We start from the raw sequence: 27,467 nt of genomic DNA on the forward strand, positions 1-27,467 counted from the left end.
ATTAAAATAATGTAAATTTAATTTTACTTTATTTTTACACTGTACCCCTGTACCCCAAAACTGACCCTGAACCCTAAAAAAACACTTTACCCAAAAACCCAAAACTGACCCTGAACCCTAAAAATACCCCTTTACCCAAAAACTAAAAACTGACCCTGAACCCTAAAAATACCCCTTTACCCAAAAATTAAAAACTGACCCTGAACCCTAAAAATACCCCTTTACCCAAAAACCCAAAACTGACCCTGAACCCTAAAAATACCCCTTTACCCAAAAACTAAAAACTGACCCTGAACCCTAAAAATACCCCTTTACCCAAAAACTAAAAACTGACCCGGAACCCTAAAAATACCCCTTTACCCAAAAACTAAAAACTGACCCTGAACCCTAAAAATACCCCTTTACCCAAAAACTAAAAACTGACCCTGAACCCTAAAAATACCCCTTTACCCAAAAACTAAAAACTGACCCTGAACCCTAAAAATACCCCTTTACCCAAAAACTAAAAACTGACCCTGATCCCTAAAAATACCCCTTTAATTTAACATAATTAGCAATTAATCAATTAAATTAAAATAATTACCAATTACATTTTAATTAATTAACAAATATTATTTAATTACCAATTAATTAAATATTACTACCAATTAATACATTTACATATTTAATAAATAATAATTAAATTACTTCCCACCCTATTCCCCTATAAACCCACAACCCGCTACAGGAAATACATTATTTTAATTTACATAATTAGCAATTAATAAATTAAATTAAATTAATTACCAATTAAATTTTAAATAATTAACATATATTATTTAATTACCAATTAACATATATTATTTAATTACCAATACCATATATTATTTAATTACCAATTAATAAATTTATTATTTAATTACCAATTAATTAATTATTACTACCAATTAATAAATTTACATATTTAATTAATTATAATTAAATTACTTCCCACCCTATTCCCCTATAAACCCACAACCCGCTACAGAATAAAATTACACAATAATTTTTAAAAAATCATTAATTAAAAATAATTATAACATAAAATGACACTTTTCACACATATTATAACATAAAAACACTATAAATAATTACATATTATATAAAAAACGATATTTTTTACTTTCGATATTATTTACAGTCGATATTACTTCACTTACCTTAAAAACGATATTTTGGCTGTCGATATTCTGACCTGTCGATATTTTCTCCAAACGATATTTAAAACTCGATATTCTGTCCAAACGATATTTTGGAGTCGATATTATGTCTGTGTACCGTATTACAGAGATGTTTTTTTTAAGTACGTATACAAAGATGGTTTTAATTTAAGGATGTTCTAACAGCCAGAACCAACCTCCACTATAAATATCTTTGACAACAACAGCATGTCAAATAGATAGAAGATGCCAGTAACAAACCATGACGGCTGGATTTCTTAAAGCTGGCAGGAGGCCTTTAAGACACGTTGGAGGAAGACCAGCCAGCTGGGGGCCCTGGGTGGCTTGAGGTGCGGGTGGCCTGGACGGCCTGGACGACATCACTTGAGTCTGCGACCTGCTCTCCTTCCACTGGGGGCTGGTCTGTGAACCGCCCTGTTTGTGGTCTCTGCACGGCGAGCAAGGCTGCAGCTGTGAGGAGGCACGCATGCTTGAACTGCCCCACAAAAACGTGATCTCCCATCTACACAGATCCGGATTAACAAATAGGCAAAGTAGGCACCAGCCTATGGGCCCAATCCTTTTAAGGGCACAGCGACAATGGATCAAAATAATATTGATTTTATCTTCAAAGAAAATGACAATTAAGCTTTATTACATTGTTTCCAATTTATTTTTGTTTAATAACATACATAATTGTTAATGTTTAGTTTTATGTAATAAAACTGGTTTAATAAGATTGTTGGTTGGTAAAAGTAAAAAAAGTATTAGGCGATCATTTGCGAGGGGGAACGAAATTCCGACTGCCTAGGGGCCTCTACAGGGTTTAATCTGGCACTGCATTGACAGCATCGGCCGCGCAGCAAGCAATACACCTCTGCTGTCTGCTAGCCTGTTGCTCACCCTCCTTTACTGGCTCAGTGGCAGCGCAGTCAATAAAGAGACAGTCCACACCGATTATTTTTTTTGCTTCACTTTTGAGGGCACTTTTGTAAAAGTCGCTGGATTTTTCCAAAAGTGCCCATTGTGCAATATTTGGCGAGGGGGGGTGGTGTTGGGGGGGGGGGAATCACGATATCGGGAGGAGAAGTCAGTATAGCTGAGTTCTGCCAGATAAGGGGGCGCGGATGCACTGTCACCTCACAAGCGGTAAACTACTCCTGCATTCTGTCCATCAATTGTTCTTTTTGCATTTGTCACCCCGAGTGGGACAGGTATGCTCAGACGTGAGTCCCCTGCTCTCCATGCCACTGGAGTCAAGCTATCCTGGCTGATGAGGGCTGAAAGCCGAAACCAGTCCTAGAATGCTTGATTCAAGTCCAGGGAGGACCTGGCCTGGCAGTTCGTGGTGGACTGTTCCCATTGGGCGCAGGATCAAGACTGATTTGCATATGGCTGGGTCCAAAGTGGAATGGCATGGTGAGCAGAAAAACGAAGGATTGAGTCCCATATCTCTGTACTGGGGTGAATGTATGACATTGTTCTGCATTCTGTCCATCAATTTTTCTTTTTGCATTTGTCACCCCGAGTGGGACGGGTATGCTTAGACGTGAGTCCCGTGCTCTCCATGCCACTAGAGTGAAGCTATCCTGGCTGATGAGGGCTGAAAGCCCAAAACCAGTCCTAGAATGCTTGATTCAAGTCCTGGGAGGACCTGGCCTGGCAGTTTGGGCTGGACTGTTCCCATTGGGCGCAGGGTCAAGACTGATTTGCATATCGCTGGGTCCAAAGTGGAATGGCATGGTGAATAAAATAATGATGGATTTAGGCCCATATCTCTGTACTGGTGTGAATGTATGACATTATTCTGTCCATCAATTGTTCTTTATGCAGTAGGATACAGCCTTACGCCGACAACAGTTCTGGTGCCCTGAAAAGTAAGCATCCCTGCCTCATGTCTCACAACTCCATCAGCTGAGCTCTGCTTGTGTGGGCATTCTGTAATACCGCGTTGATGTGGAAACTTCCCAGATTTCCCAGAATGCTTTAGTCTAACCCAAAGGTCTCTAAACTGTGAGGCGCACCCCCTGAAGGTCCTTCATTCGATTCCTAGTGGGGCACAATGCCTCAATGGCTTTCAATTGCTACTTTGCTTATTTAGCGCTTTTTCAGACTATCTTATGTACCAGCAGCAGTTGAACTGCTTGCAAAATAATGTATGAGAGCTAACATCCCAAACTCAGTGGTGGAGAGTTCAAGGACACGGCTACAAAAACAAAATATTCTGTAACTATTTTGCTCTTTTTTCAATTTCAGGTACCTGTGGGTAAAGTTAGGCACACATCTTAAATGAAGAATAAATTCAAGTCAAACTAATCCGTGGAAAATGCACTATTTTACCTTATGAAACCTTAATTGGGTAATGCAATTACTGCAGAAGTCTGTGTGAGGCTAGAAAGTCTTAGAATTGAATCCTGGTTGGCGAATTTGGGAGCAGGGGCTAGTGTATTTTTAGTGCTGCAAGGTTCCAGGTTGAAACAGAAAGCACTGCAAATATGTAGTATGTCTGAGCAATATTTTATCACTGTATTACACACAGTATAAGATAAGCTGCTGCAGAATAATTTAGTGTTCAATATAAAACAAGTGATTGCAAAGTATATATATATATATATATATATATATATATATATATATATATATACATATACATACATACATACATATATATATATATGTATATATATATATATATATATATATATATATATATATATATATATATATATATATATATATATATATATATATATATACATATATACGCACCAGTCTTTCTCCCAAACCTTGGAAAAAAGTGTGACCATGCTCCGGGGGACTGGAAAAGCCGCTTTATTTGAATAAAGTTGCACAAGCATCAAAAGGAAACTGCTGAAACGCTCGGCAGACGCGTTTCGTCCTTCAAATGGACTCTTCAGTGCCGGTTTCAGTTTGTTCTCCTTACGGGGGCTCTTTCGCTATTACTTCATATCTTGCTGTGACCCCTCCCAGTCACGTGGTTGAGCCTCCCCTCTGCTTCACAGGTGTGTGATTCTCCTTGTGCAGTGCCTGCACCTCCGATGCATGCTGGATACTGAAGTTCGCTGCAGGGACCAATACAGTGAAGGGACCCCCTAGACACCCAGTGATGCCTCCAACATGCCATCGGTCAGCGCTCCACAGTCCGCAGTAATCGAAGAGCAGGTAACAAAGCACTTCTCTGTCCCCCTTATCAGGCAGATAGTTCTGCCTCCTCTCTCCCCATGCACTGAGAACAGCACATGGGGGGGCGATGCGATTTGCTGTTTTGCAACAAAAGTACCAAAGTTTTCACAGGGAAGGTCGCGTAGCACCAGAACGAGAGGGCGGTCACAAAAGCCAGCTTAAACATACGCACCAGTCTTTCTCCCAAACCTTGGAAAAAAGTGTGACCATGCTCCGGGGGACTGGAAAAGCCGCTTTATTTGAATAAAGTTGCACAAGCATCAAAAGGAAACTGCTGAAACGCTCGGCAGACGCGTTTCGTCCTTCAAATGGACTCTTCAGTGCCTGTTTCAGTTTGTTCTCCTTACGGGGGCTCTTTCGCTATTACTTCATATCTTGCTGTGACCCCTCCCAGTCACGTGGTTGAGCCTCCCCTCTGCCTCACAGGTGTGTGATTCTCCTTGTGCAGTGCCTGCACCTCCGATGCATGCTGGATACTGAAGTTTGCTGCAGGGACCAATACAGTGAAGGGACCCCCTAGACACCCAGTGATGCCTCCAACATGCCGTCGGTCAGCGCTCCACAGTCCGCAGTAATCGAAGAGCAGGTAACAAAGCACTTCTCTGTCTCCCTTATCAGGCAGATAGTTCTGCCTCCTCTCTCCCCATGCACTGAGTAGTAAAAGGTAAATAGACGGTACCCAGTGCAAGCTTTTCCATAAATGTCTACTCAAAGGACACTTCCAGAACTAAACACCCTCATGACTCCTTTGAAAAAGTCTTTGTCAACATGAAACTTCAAGTGACTTCATCAATGAAAGATTATATTGGTGCCTTAAGACCTTTACCGGTGGGTAGCCGGGTAGCCGGGCTACATAAACCCCTGATTGATTGATCAAATGACTCCTAAGCAGCCTTTACATTTCGTGATTATTTAATCGCACACAGTTACATTTCTTTCAGGTAGCAGACACCTTGGTGAGAAGACCTTTTTGTCCCTTTAGCTCTCTGTCCTGCCCTCAGCTTCACAGCACATGAGATCCAAATACCCTGATTAAAAAAGCATGGGCACATCAGTCCATATAGATCTTGCCCACTTTGACATGCAGATATTCCTTCAGGTGAGGTGTTGGGTGCTGAGCCCTATTGCCTCAGAGTAAGGGCACAGGTGATAGAGGAAAGGAACAAGTTCCAAAGACGTGAGCCAGAAGAATGAGTACTATCTGGGGGCAAATTTTCCATCTACAAACGGACAGAGAAAGCTTTCTCAGAGAGATGCTCACAGGAGGATGACAAGATATTGGGCTCTTTTTCTTATCTTTTTCAGAAAGGGCCAGCACTACTATTAGTGCAGCAGGTGCAGTTATGGCCTAGGAGTGATGGCACCGTGGAGCGGTCAAAGGAGGAAGCCTGTTTTGTAGGGCTAGTAGTGGCTTTGGTGCTGCATATGCAGTGACACAGAGACATTGAGATAATGGGGTTTTGGGGTCTGGCCCTATAAAGCTGTCTGCCAGGGTTTCCCATGCAAAGGCCATGTCTAAGGTGCCTATCCCTCACTTGGCCTCCCTCAAGAGCACTCTACCCTCACATCTCGCCCATTTCTCAATTTCCCACCTCTATGCAATGTATGCACTGATAGGGGTTAAAAAAAACTTCACGTGATTTTCATAATTTTTGCACCAGCTGGAACCTGAAAATACTACTCATGCCGGTAAAAAACAGACAGCTGGCAACCATATTAATGGCAAACGAGCTATACAACCTTTACGAAAACTATGATATTTTAGACATAGAGGTTTACATATGCTCTGAAAGATAAAACAATTTTATTCTTGAAGTAAAAAAACGAGTATAATGCCTAAATTTGAGAGACCAGAGCCATTACCAATCTCCAGCGATAGTTTAAGACGTATGCCATATGACTGGAGGACTATCTGATTCATTAGGGATTTTCACTTTTGCATTGTTAATTGGAAAGGTAGTTTTCTCTGCTTTATACCTGGTTGCTATAATAACAGCATCTACTTAAATCATAATCAGCTTAGCTAACAAATCTGCATTAGATATCTCTAACCAATGTTAATATGCAACTGGAATATTATAACATTTTCTACAAAGTAGTTCATTAGAAGTTCATTGATTCCCATGTCATCAACCAGAACTAGCAGAAACCATTTGTAATTGGTGATAAAGAGTTTCCACCAATGTGGGTTTTGGGGCCTGTAGTTTACACTGTGCGTTGCCTGGATTACAGTAATTTTTTAAATAAGAACACAAAACAGATAGGAGTACAGTAGTTTTTCTCATGTGGTTAATTGTGTTTGCAATATAAAAAGTTATATCACTTAAGTGGTGATATCAAATAAGAGCTTTTCTCTAAAAATGATCTGTTTCACATGTGCAAAACAAGGATAGGGAGACAACTTAGTTCATGCAACCTAAGAAAACCCTTATTGTTCTGTAGACCCCCACATTGCAAATGTAGGTTTGAATGTATAAACTGTGCACGTGTCATTTTGTGTGCATTGCCACTGTACAAAGCCATGCCTGTCAGTCACGACGGAATATTTCGCCACAATATTTGAAACCTCTGTGGTAGTCTCCTGTGTTCCACAACAAATGAGGCCTAGTTGTTAAAGTGCTCAATGCATTACAATTGTGACAAAGCTCCACCAAATTGGTCTTCAATAGGTGATTTGTTCCTTACCATGCCTCGGTGCAGTGCTTTCTTGATGCGCTCGCTGTCCGCTGCGGGGCACCAGATCTCAGCAATGATGCATTGCTGAGTGACGTCGATGTTGCAGGAGTTGAGGACGTGGTAGACTGCCTTCATCTTCATCACCTTAATGATCCAGATGCGCAGGTTCCGAGAGGCCTCCTGCATCACACGCTGGCGATGGGACTCTGTCTGCGTGATCACCTATGAGCATAGACATTGATGGCCTTAGACGTTGAGCAGTAGAGCCAAGCTAGATACAAAGTCCTGAGCGCTCAGTGTGCGTTGACATTTTGGGAATTTACTTAGGGAATCCAGGTTGGATCTTGAGGAATGGAAGCGGAGGGCGCAGAGCGACTACCTAAAGTCTACCATGAAACTTAACTTCTATAATAAACATAAATAGCTTCTTAACCAGGAATGTCCTGTATAGGGTCAAGAAGGCCAGATCCAAGACAGATATTCAGGTTAACAAATTACCCGGATAAATAGTTCATTTAGATTCCTTCGACTTGATTCACAAAGCCACTTTCATATACAGTTAATTTACTCATGCAAATCTGTGTCTGCTATTAACAAATGCTGATTTTACCCTCATATATGGGTTTACTCATGCACTTTAGTAGCCCACGATGATGTCACAATACTCATATGTGTAGTACAGGGGCCAGCGTGTGAATGCCCAGGAACAGTGGTTCTTAACCTACTAAGTTCAGTCGGCCCCCACCTAACCGTAACTGGAATCCGGGGACCCCCACTAAATCATTAATGAAAATTGAGAAACTCCCGCCTGCCCCCCACTGAGTCATTGCTAAAAGTTGGAAACCCAGCTAAAGCAATTTATAAGATTAGAACCTCAAACAATACACAAAAATAGAGAAGAAAGCATTCATTAAAAAACACAATTACACAAAAGATATTCAGTTCACAAACAAATATAAAAACAATCAAAATGTTCATGTCAATCAGAAGGTTGATGTTTTCTGAATTCAACTAAAGTCACTCATTGTCCATACGGTATTCTGTTTGATGCATTTTCACCGCTGCCCGGATCAATTTGAGGACATCAAATTAATTTTCCGCTTTCAATTGTAAAGTCCTTCATATTTACTTAACATTTTAAGTTTTAAATTTAAAATGTTACTTCTTTAATTACATACACTTTATTAAGATGTTAATATTTATTTTCTAAGCAGTCACAGACCCGCTGAGTAGGTGGCTTAGACCTTAAGGGGTCCCCAGAGAATAGGTTACGAACCTCTGCCCAGGAAAGTTATTCGAGCAGCCTCACACTTGTGAGTATTCACAAACTGCAAGAGGCATCCTCATCCAGGAAGCATGCAGTGGTTTACTCTTGTCATAGGTAGTACGTTTATTTTCCATGATAACAATGGGAAAGAAACAACTCCCCCAACCCCAAAGGTTTAGGGCTCTAGGGGAAGGGCTTCCTCTATAGGGAAAATATTTTACTGTGGCCAAAAAAGTGCAATTGTGCACGTGAAGGCAAGTGTCCACGCACATTTGTATATTATGCACAGTTACTCATGCAGAAGCTAGTTAGCCATGGTCGTTGGTAGGAATTCATAAAGGTTTCCCAGGAATGCTCCTGGGATCTCAAGACTGTTCTAGGGAACCCTTGTGAATTCCTAAATGCAGTAAATCTACATCCAAACAAGGAAGTAAACCAGTAGGTGCAGATTTCCAAATTGTCGGAGAAATTGGGCCCATTCGATGTAAATGTTTTTTTTATAAGGATATCGCGAAAGTCTGGCATGGATCTTGCCCTGCTGATCCTTTATAATAGCAACCTTTGAAAATGTACGATGTGTTAAGGAGAGCGCACAATCTCCTGAAAACCTATATTATTTTTTGTGTGCAAATCTATTCGTAAGTAGAAAGATAACGATTATGGAGAAGAACTGAGGAAGAGACAATAACCTAATCAAACATCTTCTTGTGGGACAAGGGAAGTGGGAGTGTTCTATTGCCAATAATACACATATGCAGCACACAGAGCATTGAGAAGACCCACAAACTGAATACAGGAATCCAAGGAGGGTTTTTACTAAAGGTTGCATGGACCCTTGGCGTGTCACAATTTTGCATTGCACCTACAAGCTGTTATAATGCTAAGTAAATCAGCACAATGCTTTGCATCACTTTGTACCACATGCAAAATATTAGTTAATAACCCATTTTACATAATATAAGTCGCCATACAATCTTGGAGGTTTCATCGTCTACTTGTATGAATTCCGTCTGTTCTATAGGCGATCAAAGCAGGATAGACTTCTCGATAATACTTCTAGGGAAAGGTTATTCCACCTCCGTACACGATTGATCCACTCCACCCACCAGGTATGTACAGACAAATCATATGTAATATAGTCCCATTACCTTCAGGCCAGTGTCAACAGATCCTTGTGCCTCTAATTCAGGACCAGACTGGCGTACCAGGCATCTGGCGTTTCCCTAGGAGGCTGGAAGGGTGGGGCCTGGTTTTGAAGGGGCGGGAGATGGTTTTGTTACTGGGGGCCGAGTTTGGAGCGGTGCTGCAATATCGGACCCTCGTAACAAAAACAGCAAGCAAGCATTTCCAGCTTTCCAGGCAGGGCCGAACTGGCTACCGGGCAGTTGTGTGTGCTGCCGAGCAGGGGGATGATTTTGTTGATGGGGACCTGTGTGTGCAAAACGAAATTCGTTTTGCTTTTTTTATTTTTCCAAGCGCACGCAGGTCCCCATCAACGAAATAAGCCCACACCACAGAGAAATTAGCCCCTAGCTCGGCAGCACACACAACTGCCCGGTAGCCAGTCCAGCCCTGTTTCCAGGGTCAGTTAGTGCTTCCCCCGGGGGCTGGTCCGAGGAAATTGCCATTGCTGCTTTGGGTTCCCAGTCCGACCCTGCCCGAATGCCAACTCTCGAGATTTTATAGAGTGTCAATAATTGACTGTGAACTAAGGTAAACCTCGACTGAAGGAACATGGGTGAAATCGTATCACTAAAAATTGCCCTTATTTGACAGCATACCTATGTTTTATCTATTCTCAACATATTTACAAATTCACTTATTAAACTTTCATTTTCAAGACCACTACTTCCCAATAGTTAGCTAGAGCGCTATATATCTATATCTATAGAAAAGTTTCACCACTTGATGCTGCTGATGTAAAATATAAAATGCTTATTTCAATGATCCAAAAACGTGACAGTAGCGTTAACACTTTCTTTGAAATGGTAAACTAGCATTTAGAAATCTAAGATCAAAGGCAACCTACCCTACATTTCCTGAGAGTGTTTATAGGTTATTCTGCTGTAATGACCAAGATCAGAGGGCTCATACCAAGCATGAAGGAGTATTCAAGTACTTGTGAATCGGGCAGTTGCCATGTAGCAGTGCCGTCTTAACGCATGGGCACGCTAGGCAGTTGGCCGAGAGCCCAACGAGCATAGGAGTCCTATGCAGACCAGAATTTAACAATTATTTCCCGGTAAACATTTTTATTCCTGTGAGTGGTTGTGTAGGCAGGGCCCAGTACACTGCTTTGCCCGGGAGCCTATAATGCTGTCAAGAAGGCCATGCCATGAGGGGTTAATTGCACGGTTAGTAGACAGGTTATTGGTGGGATATTTGACAATTAGTTGGTGCGGGTGTGTTCTTTGGCAGTTGGTAATCAGGTAGTTAGTGTGGTTGAGCTGCTAGTACGCACATCATTGGCGTGGGTGAGTAGTTGTCGCTAGATAGTTGTCATGAGTGAGTAGTCCGGATGCTGGTAGTTTCATAGTTGCTGTGCATACATTGCTCGATAGTTAGCATTGATGCTTAGTTCGTTAGTAGTCAGATAGTTGACTTAAGTGTGAACTTAGTATTCAAGTTTCTAGTGTATGAGTAACCGTTGGTAGTTGGGTAGTTAGTGTGCATGAGTTGTTGAGAAGTTGGTAGCAGAGTGGATGGTATGGCAATTATTAGAAAGGTAATTGGTGTAGTTGTGTAGTTGTGCAGTTGGTATTCAGGGATTGTGGGGCTGTTGCTGGGCGTTGGTAGTCAGTTAGTTGGCATGGGTGTGTTGTTTGTTAGTCAGGTAGCTAGTGTGGGTTTGTGGTTGGGCAGCTGGTTTCCGGGTAACTGGCATGGAAGTGTGGTTTGTCAGTTAGCAGTCCACTAGTTAATGTGTATGTGTAGTTAGGCAGTTGTGTGGTTATCAGATAGTTAGTGTTACCATTGGGAGGGTAATGGTAGTAAAAAAAGCCTCATTATGTACTGGAAGACGCAAAAATATACACTTTAATAATCTCTGTCCTTTTCTATCCACCTCATAGGGCATTTCGAGGTTGGAGACCTCTTCAGCACAGCATGGCCTTCAGGTGGTGCCTCTGGACAACCTCTCATTAAAACTGGCAAAGCTAATGCCTTTTGAAATAAACCAATTAAAAATAAAAAATAATAATAAATAAAGAGGCTAAACCAAAGTTGATGAGAGAAGGCCAGACTTGACTTTTCCAGTCCTTATGTGTTCCTTGCTACCTTTCCCTGAGAGCGGCAGATTCACACAGACGAAAAGATAGCAGGTGGCTTAGTCGAGCGGTACACCGGGACCCAGTCACAAAGTCAGACTGGCTTCTGGAGGCCTGTCTCCATATTGTGGCCCTCCTCCTTTTCTCCTCTCCATTCACCTGCAAGCATGCCTCACTCCTTATTTTTCCTATTCTTTTGCATTAGAAACGATGGCAGTGAAGAGCTGGTGCCTTCATTTTAGTGGGAAAACAGCTGCATTTCTTGGCACGGTCTCCAACATTGAGCTTCTTTACTCAGCCACACTGCCCGGCCCCTCCTCAGTTTCTTCCAGTAGTTTTTGATTTTATTCTGTGTGTCTGTAGCATACGCTGTGTGATTAGTTGGGTATGCCAGTACACTTTCTAAGAATATTGAATCTAATTTGGTCCATTCCTGTAAATATGCATATACAGTTTTCTTATGCAATCAAATGATCCTTTCCAAATGGCTAAACGTTCCTGCTAGGGTAAATCAATGAGCCCTATCGCTAGCTACGTTGACCTGCTCTGTTGACATGTTCTCACGTATAGAAACTGACTTTAATGACAGAAAAGGTTATGGTTTCTTCCTTCCACGGCACCCATTTCCTTGACTCTACATAGTATCCAGCTTTACCCTTGCTTTCTCAGTACTATTGTTCCTATGTGTCTATGCCAAGCTTTCATAGATTTGAACCCAATATTTTAACATGGCTGCCAAGTGGTGTGAAGCCGCGTGTGACAACAACCCAAGTACAGGCTTGTCAGGCAACAACATTATGCACGCTGACACTCAGGTTTGGCGAGTGTAGTATGGATTATGATCACATAAGTTCTACCTAGAGCCACGGTCGCATTCACTCACAGGCTGTAAGAACAGGTGGTAATTATTAAAGTGATACGGCAGAACAATGTGATTGAAATGAATTGATGTACATTTAAGAACAGCGCTAGAACATTGCATGTAAAGGCACTAACCTGTATTGAGATGAGGGGGCCCTTTACTGCTAATTTGGATGGAAGGTCGGTGAGTGCGCTACATCAGAATGATGAGTTGAGTGACAAGACGTAAGAATAGACAGAGCACCAAAGAAAATGACGGGTTGTTCTGCTTTTTCCTTTTCCAGAGCGGTGCCTCCTTTACCCTGAGCTGTTGCCGGGTGGGGTGAGGTAGTTCCCTCAAATACTTGAGGTAAGAAAGTATGATGTTTGCCCTAAGATGCAGTATACTAGCTGGCAATATATTGCCACTATGCTGATAAATATAGAGAACGTGTGGTTTTTTCTTGGTTTTTCGGGTTGTCATTCTATATATATTTATTTTCTCCTAGATATCTCAAGATACATGAGTATTGCTGAGGAGGAATTGTATACACCATTATTCAGGTGATCAGGTTGTATTGTTTCCAACCAGTGTATGTGTACTAACACATTTTTTTTCACTTATTGCAGTAGCAAAATTAATTTGATAGGTCCTGACAAAAGCACTGGGCAGAGGAATGCCCGTATGTGATGAAACATGTTGACTACCTAACTATCAGAGACAGCTATCTGTTGAAACTGTCTTTTTGCACTGTTTTTAATTTGGGTCGCGGTAGACAGGAATAAATATTGGGTCTACCACGGTACAATTTTAATCTCACATTCACTATTGCACTGCATTTATTTCCCATACACTTAATTTATTGCTCACATCTGGTAGACCAGATAGATTGTCCTATATAGTGATAAAAACATCCTCAGGCTCCTCCATCATTATGAAGGAGTTGTATCCCTTGTAGTCACTAGTTTGACTATCAGAGGAGACCCACATGATGAAGCATGTCACCTGGTTTGGTGAGTGATGGGAATCCGTAAAGTTAATGAATATTTTTTCTGGATATTTATATGTTGTGGCAGTCCTTACCGGGAGAACAACATAAGATTCTCTATGATTGTGTAGACTCTGGGATATTGTTGTGTGTGCAGTTCCTCACCATGTGTCACACTTTTGCACCGAATATTCAAAAGCCTAGACATGTAACAGTACATAATAAAGCCCAGGAAGATTTTTGGGAAAAGTTTTTTTTATGGAAGGCCATTTAATTAGTTTTTTCCACCACCTGTCCGAGATGCTCCACATTCAGTTAACAGGCCCTCTCTCGTGACTTCATAAAGAAAGTTGAGAGCATTGTTTTTCAGAAACATACAGCCAGTGAATGGTCTCTCTATTCCTATCATATAGTTATGACAGGGTTGAGTCACTTCACCAGTATTTCTTAAACAGCATTCCATAAAGCTCTTACCGTGTTTAGGTCTTCAATCCTTGTGTTCACTCCAGCAGCCATCTCGCGGCGCTCTGTCACGGACTCCGGGCAGGCGTACAACGTAGCACGAAAACTGTTGAAGGAGGAAGCACAAAGAAACGCAGAATGAGACTCACTCTGACAGTGCACACTCAGCACCCACAGACCAAGGATGGTGACCATGGGCTGATTGCTCTGACAAGCCAAGAAGCTTGTTAAACCCTGCCTGGTCAGCGGTGGTTGACAACGCTTACAGAGCAATGTTTGAATGAAATCTGATGGGAAAGTCATTTCTGCTCCCCCCACTAAAGAAGAAAGAAAATTATAGATTACAACACTATAACGGCAATAATAGGGCCTCTGTGCCTAGTGCTGAGCCCCTCTTCCCAAGGTTCTGGGCTCTAAACCATATTATATCCCATTGGTGTTACTATCAACTCACCTACCCTGGTATAACAGTAATGCACCTATATATATCTAATTATACAGTACACAGGTGTAAATTGGGAGCTGCAGTTGTGTTCCTAATGTTGCTGCTTAAAGCTTCTGTGGACTGCTTTGCAACGCCTGTGATTTAACCAATGTGGTACTGATCTTTCAAAAGTAAGTATGCATTTAGCTCCTGGCAGTTCTAGCATATATGAAAGTGTGTCTGTCATCATAGATTGCCCTTATTGAAATGCCATATGATGACACTTCTGTGATGCTGTCAAAGAACAAAAGGCATGTGATACCTCTTCCCACCCACATATGATATGGGTGAAATTATTGTGGAACCTTTTTAATTGATCACTACTTTTAGCTGCCAGCCATTCAATCTATGCCGAAGAAATGCCATGCTTACAGCTTTCTAGTGCTGAAAAATAACTTATTAGCAAGTGATGCGACTCTGTGGAATTTTCCGCATAACACTGAATTTACTTTGCTTGCAACATAATCCACTGTCTGTTGCATAGTTTGCAAGTTTCACAAACCACAATATTGTTTCTAGCTCAATCTGATCAAAAGTTACTAAAAATAGTGCAGCACATTTTGAGGTACAATGACAGATCACCTTTCAATTTAATTGCTGCATTCATCGGTTAAGCTGGTACTAATGAGCTGAAAGCTTTGTTCACAGAGTATTAATGTATGTTAGAATTACAAAATGGTGAAATAATACTGCCATCAAATATACTGCTCATGCCACAAAACATTCTTGTTCTCGATACTTCATTTACTGAACCGTGCTGCCTAATTTGGTTGTCCATTGCCTTGTGAGTCCCAAGATTGGCACTGCTGGCATCAGCACTGTGAAAAATCAACTTCAGAGCAGCCGTCACCCTTCAAGGGTGGTTCAGAAGAGGGAAGATTCTCATCAGTAACTTAAGACAGAAAAACTTGTCTTGGACATCCCGGTAACCATATACAGGTCTGTATTAATCTATATTTCTCGATTCTTTGCTATCTCCTCGTGAAGAGGCAGACGATAATTGAATAAAGGCAATATTTGCTCCAGGTCTGCCATAGTGGATACACGAACAATTAAAATCTCTGCTATGCAGCCATTTGTTTTAAGTCCGGCTTGACAGTGCAGCTGTCTGCATACCTACTGTTAGCAATTCTTTACAATATACATAGCAAGGACTTTGGCTTAACCCTGAGGAGACTTGCCTTCTCACTTCATACTATTTGGTGTACCATTCCACCTACTCAGTAGTTCTTGCATAGTAATGCATGAGGGACTATTTTTCATCTCATGTGTACATTGAATCATGATATATTACATTTTTTATTTCATAGAAGCATTGCAGATAGAAAATAATATTTTTAATCGTTTTTTCACTGCCTCAGTTAGGCATTTCTTAAAATATTTTTATCAGACCCACTAGCTTTGCCAATACATGTCTATTTGTTTGTTTGGCAATCGGTATTGATGATTAGATAGTTGGAGAGGTTGTGACGTGAATCTTCTAGCAATGGTTTCAGCCTGATTCGTCATCAGCATAGTTGAACACTTTCATGCCAAATATGGGGGTGAGTCTAATCAGGTGAGAGATCTGCGTTAAACAGAAGTAGGGAACACAGTTGAGGCTCATGCAACACCTTTTTTTAGTCTAAAAAGAAAGTGATGCTAAAAAAACGTAATGTAAACATAAGTGGGCTCCCACTGCTTGTTAACTATAATTCAAAAACGCCTCAGTGTACCCCTGAGCTGATGCATCGCTAGTTGGTGCGCAGGGATCCAATGGTCAATGGCGTCAAAGGCTGCTGATAGGTCTAACAAGCTCACAGCACTCTACCACCACCATCTTGTTCAAGAGTCAGGTCATCTACAATAGCGGTCTCTTCTGTCTCGGTGCCGCAGGGACTTGCCTGGACTGGATCAAGCAGGTCTTCCATGAGTTTCTGAAGCTGTGGTACCACTGCCCTTTTTCATAAGCTTCGAAGCTATTAAAGGCTCATCCCAGGGCGGTAGTTTCACAGGCGTGTCAGATCATCTGGAAGGTCCTCGATGACTGTCAATAACCTGTTTCAGTGGCCATGAGACCAAGCCAGGATGCAAGGACACATTCAGGATCCCACTCAAGTGGTGAGAGACTAGTAGAAGAAGTAAGAGAGGGCAATGTAGGGTTCCAAAGGAGACCCCGTGCATCTATACTGTTCCAAAAGAGGAAATTCAGACTTGTTGTCTTTGCCAATGCTTGTTAAAACGGGTATGGCTGTAGGTTTGGGTGTGGATGCTGTACAGTGTTCTGGTACAACGGCACAACAAAAATCAAAATAAAACTTTAAAAGCAAGAAATGAGTGGCAGAATTAATACTTGAAAACAGTAGTCGGGCTGGAGTTTGAGTAAGTTGCCAAGTGTCCCAACCACTGCTCCTTGGACGATGTCTCTCACCCTTCGCAGATCTTTCTGATTTTTTGCCGAAGTTGCTCCCCTTGGAAGAAAATAATGAAAACGTTCTTCTTCACCTCCTCTTTCTGAAATGACAATAAATAAGAGATTGTTGTGTAGTTTACAAAACTTGCTTAAAAAAAAGATGTATTCCTAGTGTGAGCTCCTCATTGTGGTTCATTTAGCGTGCATGATTGGAAGGCATTAAGCCACACCTTTCCCTGTTTGACCTACAGCATGGCTCAGTGAGCTGACTACTAACTGCTGGCAAACGCGGTTCTCTGGAGGCCAGGTGTTTGACTCAGCCTAACATGGCTCGAGGTACCATAATCGTAACCAATAGCGGAAGGATGATAAGGATAACCTGATAATCTTAGCCTGACTGCCTTTGTAGAAAAAGTGTCTACCAAATTGTAGCTTTTAACCTAGTTCCTGATCTCAACAAAATGTAATGTAAAGGAACAAAATTGTATTGTAATAACTGTTCTCATGTAAAGTGCTTAGAGACCCACCGGGTCATGTTTGCGCTCTATTGCAACTTGAAATATGTGAGCGAGCGCTGTTCTACTGCTTGCATTAATGCAAATATGCATACTTCATGCCTGCATGCCCAAGTACCTATAGGCATATACTTTCTTTTATGTGACTGTATCAGTGATATCCCTACAACTGGCCCAATGAATCCATACCAGAAGTGTACCATGGCTTCTTATGCCATAATGCGGCCTCTGCGAAATGTCACTGGAGGGGGCATGATTGGACGAGGGTGCACACATACCGTGACCGGGTCCTCCAGGGCCGTCTCCAGCTCACCGTACTTCAGGTAGATGTTTCCTCGACAGACTCGCCACAGCAAACGCTCAAAGGCGGCCATTCGCTCTCTCCCAATGACACCAGCAATAAACCTAGGCAGGGAAAAATAACAGCCACTCAACCTCTCAATGTAGAAAATAAATCCAAAGTAAGAAATAAATCCCAGAAAGTCTGCCCTTTTGTGATCCTTATTTCTGCCATTTATTCATGCAGCCCCTTCCTCCTCCGGTGCTCTGAAAGAGGAATCCGTTCAGGAAGCCAATGATCAGCTCTCTAGATGAAGCAGTCCCTCCAAGAAGGCATATATTTATGAAAACAGGACAACCCCAATCCCATATTAGCATCTCCCTTAAGTACCTTCTGAATGTAAAGTAAGATAATCCCTTCTTTGCTGAACGTTACACAATAACTCAAAACTTCTTGCAGACAGAATTGAAGAAAAGCACTTAAATTATGACTCAAATGCCTAGACCAAATAGGGAAAGATGTCCTCTGGTTTACTTGCATAGGCGTTTCAGGATGAGTTCTTAAACTGAAGATTAAAGTAAAGTCATTGAGTGCATCTGCGGGCTGCTAATGCCACAGATCCAGAAACAGAATAGGGCTCTGTAAGGTCAAATATTGAGAAATATTTTGAATGCACCATTCAGGAAGAGAAGTGTGTCTCAGTAGCGCTAAGCGACTTGGGATGTCCCATTTGGAAAATTACCATGACCCAGGCTGGGAATCCTGCAAATGGCTGCCCTGTATCTACTTTACCATTCAACTCGATTTCAAACCTAAACAAATTCTGGATTCATCTTAAGGTCTGGCACTCTTAACAATCAGGCACTTGTCTATTATTTTGGGCAAAAAATCTGTTGAGGCAGTTAATGATCTAATGGAACTGGTTTATGGAAGGAACAGTGCAGCTATTACTCCTGCAATTCTAGCAGCAATACAGAATATGAGCTCTGTTATCGTGATATCAAACAAACCACCTGGCTAGGTCAAGATGTTTTTAAAGTTCAATCTATCCAGGGTTATCAGACGGCAGTGTCTTTCACCACATCATGTAGAGATATGGAGAGTCACAGAGCTCAGCTTGTTTCCATTAATATTCAAACTCTGGCCTTATCATAATATCCTGAGAGCCTCCTGTAGTTAATTAACAGCTTTAAATGTGGCTTCTTTGGTTGCAAGTCCTGTAACTTGGACAGAGTGTCTAAAAACTTACAGGGAATATAAGGTTGGAAGTATGTTTGCATATGGTGTTTTAATAGCACAAACCTAGTCAAGAGGCAGCGGAGCTCTGTACATGGTTCGAAAATAACATGCTGTGTCTCAAAAACTTTAAAACAATTTCGGGCAGTTGGTGCTTCTCACTCTCGTATCAATTTTCATCGGGACAGGGACCGTACAAGAGTTTTTGGCTATGATGTACTAAGGCCTCAATCAATCAATCAATCATAACACTTGTATAGCGCACTACTGACCCGGAAGGGTCTCAAGGCGCTTGGGGGAAGGGGTCCGCTACTGCTCGAACAGCCAGGTTTTGAGTTGTCTCCTGAAGGCAAGATGGTCCTGGGTCAGCCGAAGGTGGATGGGGAGGGAGTTCCATGTCTTGGCCGCCAGGTAGGAGAAGGATCTTCCTCCGGCGGTGGCTCTTCGGATGCGTGGTATGGCAGCGAGGGCGAGGCTAGTAGATCGTAGCTGGCGGGTGGGTGTGTAGAAGGTCAGGCGGTCGTTGAGGTACTTGGGGCCCAGGGCGTGGAGAGACTTGTGTGCGTGGGTGAGGAGCCTGAACGTGATCCTCTTGTTGACTGGGAGCCAGTGCAGGTCCCTCAGGTGGCCGGAGATGTGGCTGCGACGGGGGATGTCCAGGATGAGCCGGGCGGAGGCGTTCTGGATGCGTTGGAGTCTTTTCTGTAGCTTGGCTGTGGTGCCGGCGTAGAGGGTGTTTCCGTAGTCCAGTCGGCTGGTGACGAGTGCCTGGGTGACCGTCTTCCTGGTTTCGGTCGGGATCCATCGGAAGATCTTGCGGAGCATGCGTAGGGTGTGCAAGCATGAAGAGGAGACGGCGTTGACTTGTCTGGTCATCGAGAGGGAGGAGTCCAGGATGAAGCCCAGGTTGCTTGCGTGGTCTGTTGGCTTGGGGGTGGTGCCCAGGGGGGGGGGCACCAGGAGTAGTCCCAGGCGGAGGGCGATGGTCCCAGGATGAGGACTTCCGTCTTGTCTGAGTTCAGTTTTAGGCGGCTGTTCTTCATCCACTCGGCGACGTCTTTCATCCCTTCGTGTAGGCTGGTTCTGGCGGTGTCGGGGTCTCTGGTGAGGGAGAGGATCAGCTGGGTGTTGTCGGCGTAGGAGATGATGTTGAGGTTGTGTTGGCGTTCAATGGCTGCAAGAGGTCTCATGTAGACGTTGAAGAGGGTGGGGCTGAGTGATGATCCTTGCGGTACGCCGCAGATGACTTCGGTGGCTTCGGATCGAAACGGGGGGAGGCGGACTCTCTGTGTTCTTCCGGCGAGGAATGAGATGATCCACTCCAGTGCCTTCTCTTGGATGCCGATGTTGCTGAGGCGTTGAACTAGGGTGCGGTGGCAGACAGTGTCGAACGCTGCAGAGAGGTCAAGGAGGATGAGTGCCGCTGTTTCCCCGTTGTCGAGCAGCGCTCGGATGTCGTCGGTGGCTGCGATGAGGGCGGTCTCGGTGCTGTGGTTGGCTCTGAAACCGGACTGCGAGGGGTCGAGGGATCCGTTCGTCTCGAGGAAGGCGGCAAGCTGTCTGTTGACGATCTTCTCGATGACTCTAGCAGGAAAAGGGAGGAGCGAGATGGGGCGGAAGTTCTTGAGGTCGGTGCGGTCCGCTGTTGGTTTCTTCAGTAGGGCGCTGAGCTCGGCGTGCTTCCAGCTCTCTGGGAAGGTGGCGGTGTTGAAGGAGGTGTTGATGATGTTCCGGAGTTGGGGTGCGATGGTGGAGTCGGCCTTGTTGAAGACGTGATGTGGGCAGGGGTCGGTTGGAGATCCGGAGTGGATGGTGTTCATCGTGCGGGCTGTGTCTTCAGTGGTCACCGTGGTCCAGGTGCGGAGGGTGGCGGTGGGTGGCGTTGGTTCAACTGTAGGGTGCGTGGATGGCGCGCCGAAGCTGTTGTGGATGTCGGCGATCTTGCGGTGGAAGAACTAGGCGAGGGAGTCGCAGAGATCTTGTGAAGGAGTGATGTCGTTGTTGCCGGTGCTGGGGTTGGAGAACTCCTTGACGATGCTGAAGAGTTCCTTGCTGTCGTGGGCATTGTTGTCCAGTCGATCCTTCAGTGATTTCTTCTTGGTGGTGCTGATAAGCTGGTGGTGCTTGCGGGTGGCGTGTTTGAGGGCGGTCATGTTGTCTGTGGTCTGGTCCCGGAGCCAGGCTTTCTCGAGGGTGCGGCAGTTCTTCTTGGAGTCCTTGAGTTTGTCGGTGAACCTGGGGGCCTTCTTGCTTCTGGGTCTGCTGGGAGGGTTCTTCAGTGGTGCGAGGTCGTCGGCGCAGGCGGTCAGCCACTGCGTGAGGTTGCGGGCTCCTTCGTTGGGGTCCGTTGTGCTGGCGGGTGGGTTCTGGCTGAGGGAGGTGGTGAGTTGGTCGGCGGTGATCTTGCTCCAGCTTCTATGAGGGACCTGTTGCGGGTGGTGGTGGATCGTGGTTCTTCTGAAGCTGAAGTGGACGCAGCTGTGGTCGGTCCAGTGGAGTCCGGTGGAGTGGCTGAAGGTGAGGTGCTTGCTGGATGAGAAGACGGGATCAAGCGTGTGGCCGGCGTAGTGGGTGGGGGTGTTGACCAGTTGCTTGAGTCCGAGGTTGGTGAGGTTGTCCAGCAGGGCAGCGGTGTTGCGGTCCTTGTTGTTCTCCAGGTGGAAGTTGAGGTCGCCTAGGAGGATGTAGTCGGCGGAGGGGAGGGCGTGCGGGCTGATGAAGTCCGTGATGTCTTCGCTGAATTGTGAGCGTGGTCCCGGGGGTCTGTAGACGAGGGTGCCTCTGAGGGTAGTCTTGGGGTCGGTGTGTATCTGGAAGTGGAGGTGCTCGGCGGCGGCGAAGGTGTCGTTGGAGTCGGTCGTGATGCGGATGGTGTTCTTGTGGACGATGGCGATGCCTCCTCCGGTCTGGTTGACGCGGTCCCTCCTGATGATCTTGTATCCGTCCGGGATGGCGATGGCGATGTCGGGGGCTGAGGAGACGTTCATCCAGGTTTCCGTGAGGAAGGCGATGTCTGGTGATGTAGTGTCGAGGAGGTTCCAGAGTTCCACGCCGTGTCTGTGGACGGAGCAGGTGTTGAGCAGGATGCACTTGAGGTGGTTGCTGCTGGTGCTTGGCTTGGCGGGTGAGGTGCCGGTTCGGAGGCAGGTGAACTTGCAGGTTTTGCAGGTGAAGGGTCCGTGGGTGCGCATCGGGGTGTCCCGGCAGCAGGTGGGGTTCCGGCCGGCATTGAGTGCGTTGAGGGCGGCGGCGTCGTAGGTCCGACAGCTCGTCTTGCATCGGCGGGGGCCAGGGGTCTTGGCGCTGGGTGCGGGCCAGGCGCGGACGGGCGCAGACAGGCTTGCCTTTGGCGTGCCTTCGGCACACAATCGGCACGCCCGCTGCACGTGACTGCTGCGCGTATGCATGGGCGTCATAAGAAGGAGCCGGGAGGGAGTAGCAGCTGGGTGGCGGGAGCGGGGCGGCGAATGGGCAGGAGGGGGGCGGGGCCGCAGGGAGGCAGCGGCGGGAGAAGGAGGTCGGAGGGCGGCTCAGCGGCGGCTGGGCCGCCCGGGGGAAAAACGACGAACAGGAACTAAGGCACAAACGAGGGCACAAAAGGGCGCAAATGGAGGGAAAAGAAATACGAAAGCAAAGCTAAGGCCAGAGGCGGCTCAGCGGCGGCTGGGTCGTCTGGGGAGAAACGAAGCAAAAAAACGAAGGCAAGAAGGCAACGAGGCAGTAGCAGGGGAGTGTGGGGGCGACCTCGCCTGATTACAGGCTCAGCGGACCAAACGTCTGTACTTGACCATCAATTCCGTCATCACCATGAAGTTTGAGATCTCAACAGGAAGTTACATACTCATGTTGGAGAGATAAAAGGACAGAACCTGCCCGGTGGTAGCAATCCGCAAGCTAACCCATCCCTAGATTGATTTGTTTGAGGCTCTCTGTGAGGTCCTCCCAGATGATTCCATAAGTAAGCTGCATGTTCTTCAGTATAAGTTAGTTCACCTGGTCGCCCACCAAAGAGCCATCAAACTTTCAAACCAAATCTGGAAACACTTCACAGGTTCTCTTTCAAGGGTGTTGCCTTTATGAAATCTTTGCTGATAGGAACATCGGGTCAATGGAAATTATTTCTTGAAATTTAGGAGATCTACTGATGGATGTCAGTTGGGGATTTTTATTTTTTATCTTAAAGAGTTTTATATAGCGTGAACCACTAGGATGGCAGCTGCTAATGCTACCCCTGCTGCCCATGATGCTACACCTGCTGCCTCTGGTTCCAGAGATCTTGAAAGCAGGTAGAGACCGTAAAGGATGCTCTAAAACCCTGCCTATTCTTTTGTTTCACTCCTTGAGCTTTTCAGGGTCACTAAGCTACAAACAGGAGGCTTTTGTGGGAACAACTGTGGGACAAAGGGGTGAAATCTGTGATGTCATCTTGGCTGAAGAATTTCCTTTCCACTATCCCTGGTATTTTGGAGAATCAACATCAATGACCGAGATGTTTCATGTGGCACAGTTCTTTGGCGAGATCTCCAGACAACTGCCTTTGAGCAATCTTCTGAAAACAAAACAAATCTTCTGAAAACAAAACTTAGTAAGTGAGTAAAGATTCTCTTTTCTGCCCTCTTTTAATTTACACTCATTTCAATTATTTTTGCTTAGATGTTTAGGTAATAGAGTGCCATAAAAATGAAAACAAAATGTATTATTTTCTAGGAAGATAGAGTCCAGATACAGAAACATCCATACCATGGACAATAAAGAACAAACATTGGATATGTCAATAGGTCTGGCTTTAAAGGAATGAGGTATGGTAATGTCATGCAGTAGAAGAAAATAGCATGAGAATAGATATGTATTTATATGGAAGCTAAAAACTGTAGAACAATATTGATGTGTGTTTAAAAGGGCAGGTGACAGTTGCACTGACAAGCTAGTCCTAAACATCAATGTAGGTTATGACTGACCTCCTCCCATCTGTGCTGTTGCCAGAGAAAATGAACATATACCATCTAGTTATTTAAGGCTCTTTATAGTATTCAAATGTCTTGTGTGTGCCCCTGAACTTTCAAGCTTAGGCAGCTGGACAAATAAATAAAATTATCACAACTGTGAAACGCAAGCCCTTTTTTGTGGAACCGTACAACCTTTGTCAATAAAAACATGTACTCCTGACTACTAACATGTGGACGGAGCCAAAGCCACTCTAGTGATGCTCACATATTTGTCGGGCAACAGCTGTACTGTGAAGCAAAACCATATGAATGGCCTTCACGGGCTTCTATCTTTAATGTTTGTTAATGCCCACGGCGATTGGGAAACACTGTGCTTGTGGCGCTAATTAAGCTGTGTCCTGTGTAGTTATCGCCTGAAAAAGAAATTAAACAGTGTCTGGGTTTGCTGAACAGTGGTGCCTTTTACTATTTGTGTTTTATATGGCAACAAATTTATTTGAAACATCAAAGCATTAAAACAACTGTTCTCATCGTGCTGCTGTTTCAATCATTATGCACTGCTAAAAAACTTTGCACTTGATCAAGATTGCAAAATGTCATAACATTTGCAAAGCTTTGCTCACAGAAGAAATTACTCAAAAATGCCTTTTTGTGAGGGCGTGACATAGCACTGCACTGAAATGGCGGTGTCTAAATTCAGCTCCACCGGCCGAAGCAGATATCCTGCGGACAATCCCGCTCTGCCGCTTGAAATTCGACGGCATCGGGATATGTACTGCCTGCCAGTGATCCTATATACAGCGGGTGTGGCGTGTACCTGCCACGGCACCTAGCGGGTGAACGCCAGAGGCAGACATCCCGTGCTTGGCCTGCGCCGGCGGGTCACACTCCTGAGGTACGGGGTTGGAATATGCCATCAATCATGGGGGTGGCACACTGCACGGTGTCGGAAGGGGGCTGCCAGGATCGGGGCCGAGGTGCGGGGTTGGACTATGCCATTATCGATCATGGGGGTGGCACGCTGCACGGTGTTGGATGGGGTGGCCGGGATCGGGGCCTGGGGCTGGGCCAGAGGCTGGGGATGATGGAAGCACCGGAGACAGTCGGTGGTGCCCGTCGGCGGCTGAGTGAGCTTGCAGCTGAGTTATGGCCTGCTTGACCAATCCTTGCACCTGAGGATGGGCTGCATGTTCATTACATTAACGTGCTCCTGTCAGGACTGATGCTGGCCCATGGAAGTCCCCTGCCTGCCCTTCCTTTTCTGCTCTGAACCAGTAAGTGCGGTGCATCCTGTGTCCAATTTCTTTCTAGCTTTTACATATCCATGAGGCCTATCCACAGGCTCACAGCTGAGCGCCGATATCTGGGCCTGTCATTTAGGCACTAGTGGTGCTACACGCCTGCTGCTTTGTCTCCCCCGCCAGTGTCACGCATAGTGCCAATATCGGCCCACTGACCATCCCTCCCGCAGCAACATACATGCAACATAAAATAAGCAGACAAGGCAACTTTTTTGTTGGTAATAATTTGCTGCAGGTTTATTAGCATAACAATATGCCAACAAGGTGGGTTATCTTACAGGCGATCCAAAGGCAAGCCGCCTCCAGCGGCCTACCACCTGATGGGCCAAACTTGCATCGTGGCCTTACCCAATCGGTGCTTAGCGGTTGTGGTGAGTGGGTAGCCACTCCCACTTCCGGTCAACCATCGGTCCACCCTCTTGCTCACGCCCCCCCCTACGAGGGGCGGAGTGTTCAAGCGACCCCCGGTTGTACAGGTTTCCAACCGCCCGTAGGATAACGGGGTGCCGTCACACCCCAGGGTCCACCGCACAGACTTCCTGGGGATATTAGGCCTCAGCATCCTTTGTGCTCCTGAAGAGGGTACCAGTGAGTACCTGGGTGTGGCGACCGTCGCAGCCAGGGCCCCCCTTGCAAAGAGTGGTGAGGAGTGAATTCTCTGACATTTACATGTGCATACAGATTACTCCCTTTTGAGCCCATCCTGCCAGGACACTGCTGTTGTCCCCTCTACTGCACGTGCATCAGCTTTCTGACTTTTTTACTTATCATAATGGAAAAAACAGATGCTAAACAGGAGTGCCTGACCTTCGAGGCTCAGAGATATGAAGGATCATATGGATAAGCAGCACAGGCGACTGTCCCACGCTGAGCAGCGCATATCTGATGTTGAGGATGTGCACACACAGGAGGGCAAAACTTTAGAGGCGCTCAAGATGGACCTACATGAAGTTCAACTAAAAGAATGAGGACTTGGGAGCCAGGTCAAGGCGAAATAACGTTTCTATCCTTGGTATCCCTGAAACTACTGCTATGGGGTGCTCAGACGATTACATCGCGGAGCTACTCATTACACTGTTTGGCGCCGACTGCTTCTCACAGTCCTTTGTGATTGAGCATTGATTATTGGTCCCTTGAGCTGCCCCAGAAGCCTCTCCTAGACCCATTATTGTTAAGGTCTTAAACTACAGGGACAGGTATAAAGTGATTCAATTGGCGTGTGAGGCAAAGAAGGTGTGTCATAAGGGTATGTTCCTTACCCTTTTTCTGACGTCTTGCAATCTGTACAGGATGCTCACAGACAGGGCCGGACTGGGAACCAAAACCGGCCCTGGCAAAGTGCTCGGCCGGCCCCCCTCCCCCGGGGGTTGGGGGTGGCGCCGTGTCTTTCCCAGGGTCGGTTTTTGGCTGATTTTGTTACACGGATGATTTTGCAGCTACGGACCTGCAACAAAAACGGCCCCCAGGGGCCCAAAACCGGCCCCCACCCGTGCGGCCCACCGGGGGATTGCCCGGTGCCCACTACGGCCAGTCCGGCCCTGCTCACAGATAGTTCCTTCTGTTGAAAAAGAAACTGCAGAAGCATGGCATTATGTATGTTATGCCATGCTATATCCAGCCAAATTGCGTTTCTACTGGAAGGAAAAGCAAAAGATCTTCACTGAATCCTCTGCAGCATTGGCTTTCCATCGCAGGGGACATCCCCCTCTCATGAAAATGTCAACATCAGTTTGCCCCTTGACGAGGTGGAGTAATTCACTACATTTGCTACTTTCCATACAAGCTGTAGTGTTTAAATTGTTATTTCTTTTCATGCTAATTGTAAACACCCAGGTTTTCTTCTATGGCAGATGTATTGCTAGCAATGATTGACTCTAGTTGGATAGTTGGATTGCATATTGGATTGAACGTCCTGACTGATTTATATATGTTACAGCTGAGTAGTAATGTTTACACCATGTGCTTCTACACTGGTTGGCTCTTGGCAATGTACTTATCAGTACTCTGGCTGCCACCTGCTTTAGGCCCGAGCTCTGTATTATGTAATATGATTCTTGCCACAGTTTGTTCTAGACTTGACTGTATTCAATGTTTGGGGATATCACTAGTAATTGGGGTCCTGATGTGGGTGGATTGGGTGGGGGCTTAAGGGTGGTTTGGCATGACAGCAAATCTATACCACACTTTGGCCTTAGATTAGCAGTCTCTTTACACTACCTTTTCTAGCTCTGTCCTTCTTGAATTTTATGGTACACACAAGTGATTATTCTGATCTTTCCATATGATTCGTCACGTGGAATGTCCGAGGTCTTAAGAATCCTTGAAAATGATGACATTTTCCTCCTCATCTCAACCACAATCAGTTGGATATTATTTTTCTGCAGGAGACGCATTACTGCCTGAAAAGGAGTTGTGGTTACTTGCTGCATGG

The 27,467-nt window shown here is 45.1% G+C and overlaps 1 protein-coding gene across 1 annotated transcript in view; it reads right to left on the reverse strand.

Annotated features, from left to right (window-relative positions):
• LOC144806652 (V-type proton ATPase 116 kDa subunit a 4-like) overlaps positions 1 to 27,467 on the reverse strand; it is a 247,625-nt gene that overhangs the window by 196,644 nt on the left and 23,514 nt on the right. Inside the window, exons 7-10 of the mRNA XM_078672994.1 lie at positions 17,552 to 17,678; positions 16,777 to 16,859; positions 13,895 to 13,988; positions 7,068 to 7,280 (exon numbers count right to left, since the gene is read on the reverse strand). Of these exons, the coding sequence (XP_078529120.1) occupies positions 7,068 to 7,280; positions 13,895 to 13,988; positions 16,777 to 16,859; positions 17,552 to 17,678 (517 nt within the window). The remainder of the gene's footprint in view (positions 1 to 7,067; positions 7,281 to 13,894; positions 13,989 to 16,776; positions 16,860 to 17,551; positions 17,679 to 27,467) is intronic.

This window comes from Lissotriton helveticus, chromosome 1_1, assembly GCF_964261635.1.
Source record: "Lissotriton helveticus chromosome 1_1, aLisHel1.1, whole genome shotgun sequence".
NCBI classification, from domain to species: Eukaryota; Metazoa; Chordata; class Amphibia; order Caudata; family Salamandridae; genus Lissotriton; species Lissotriton helveticus.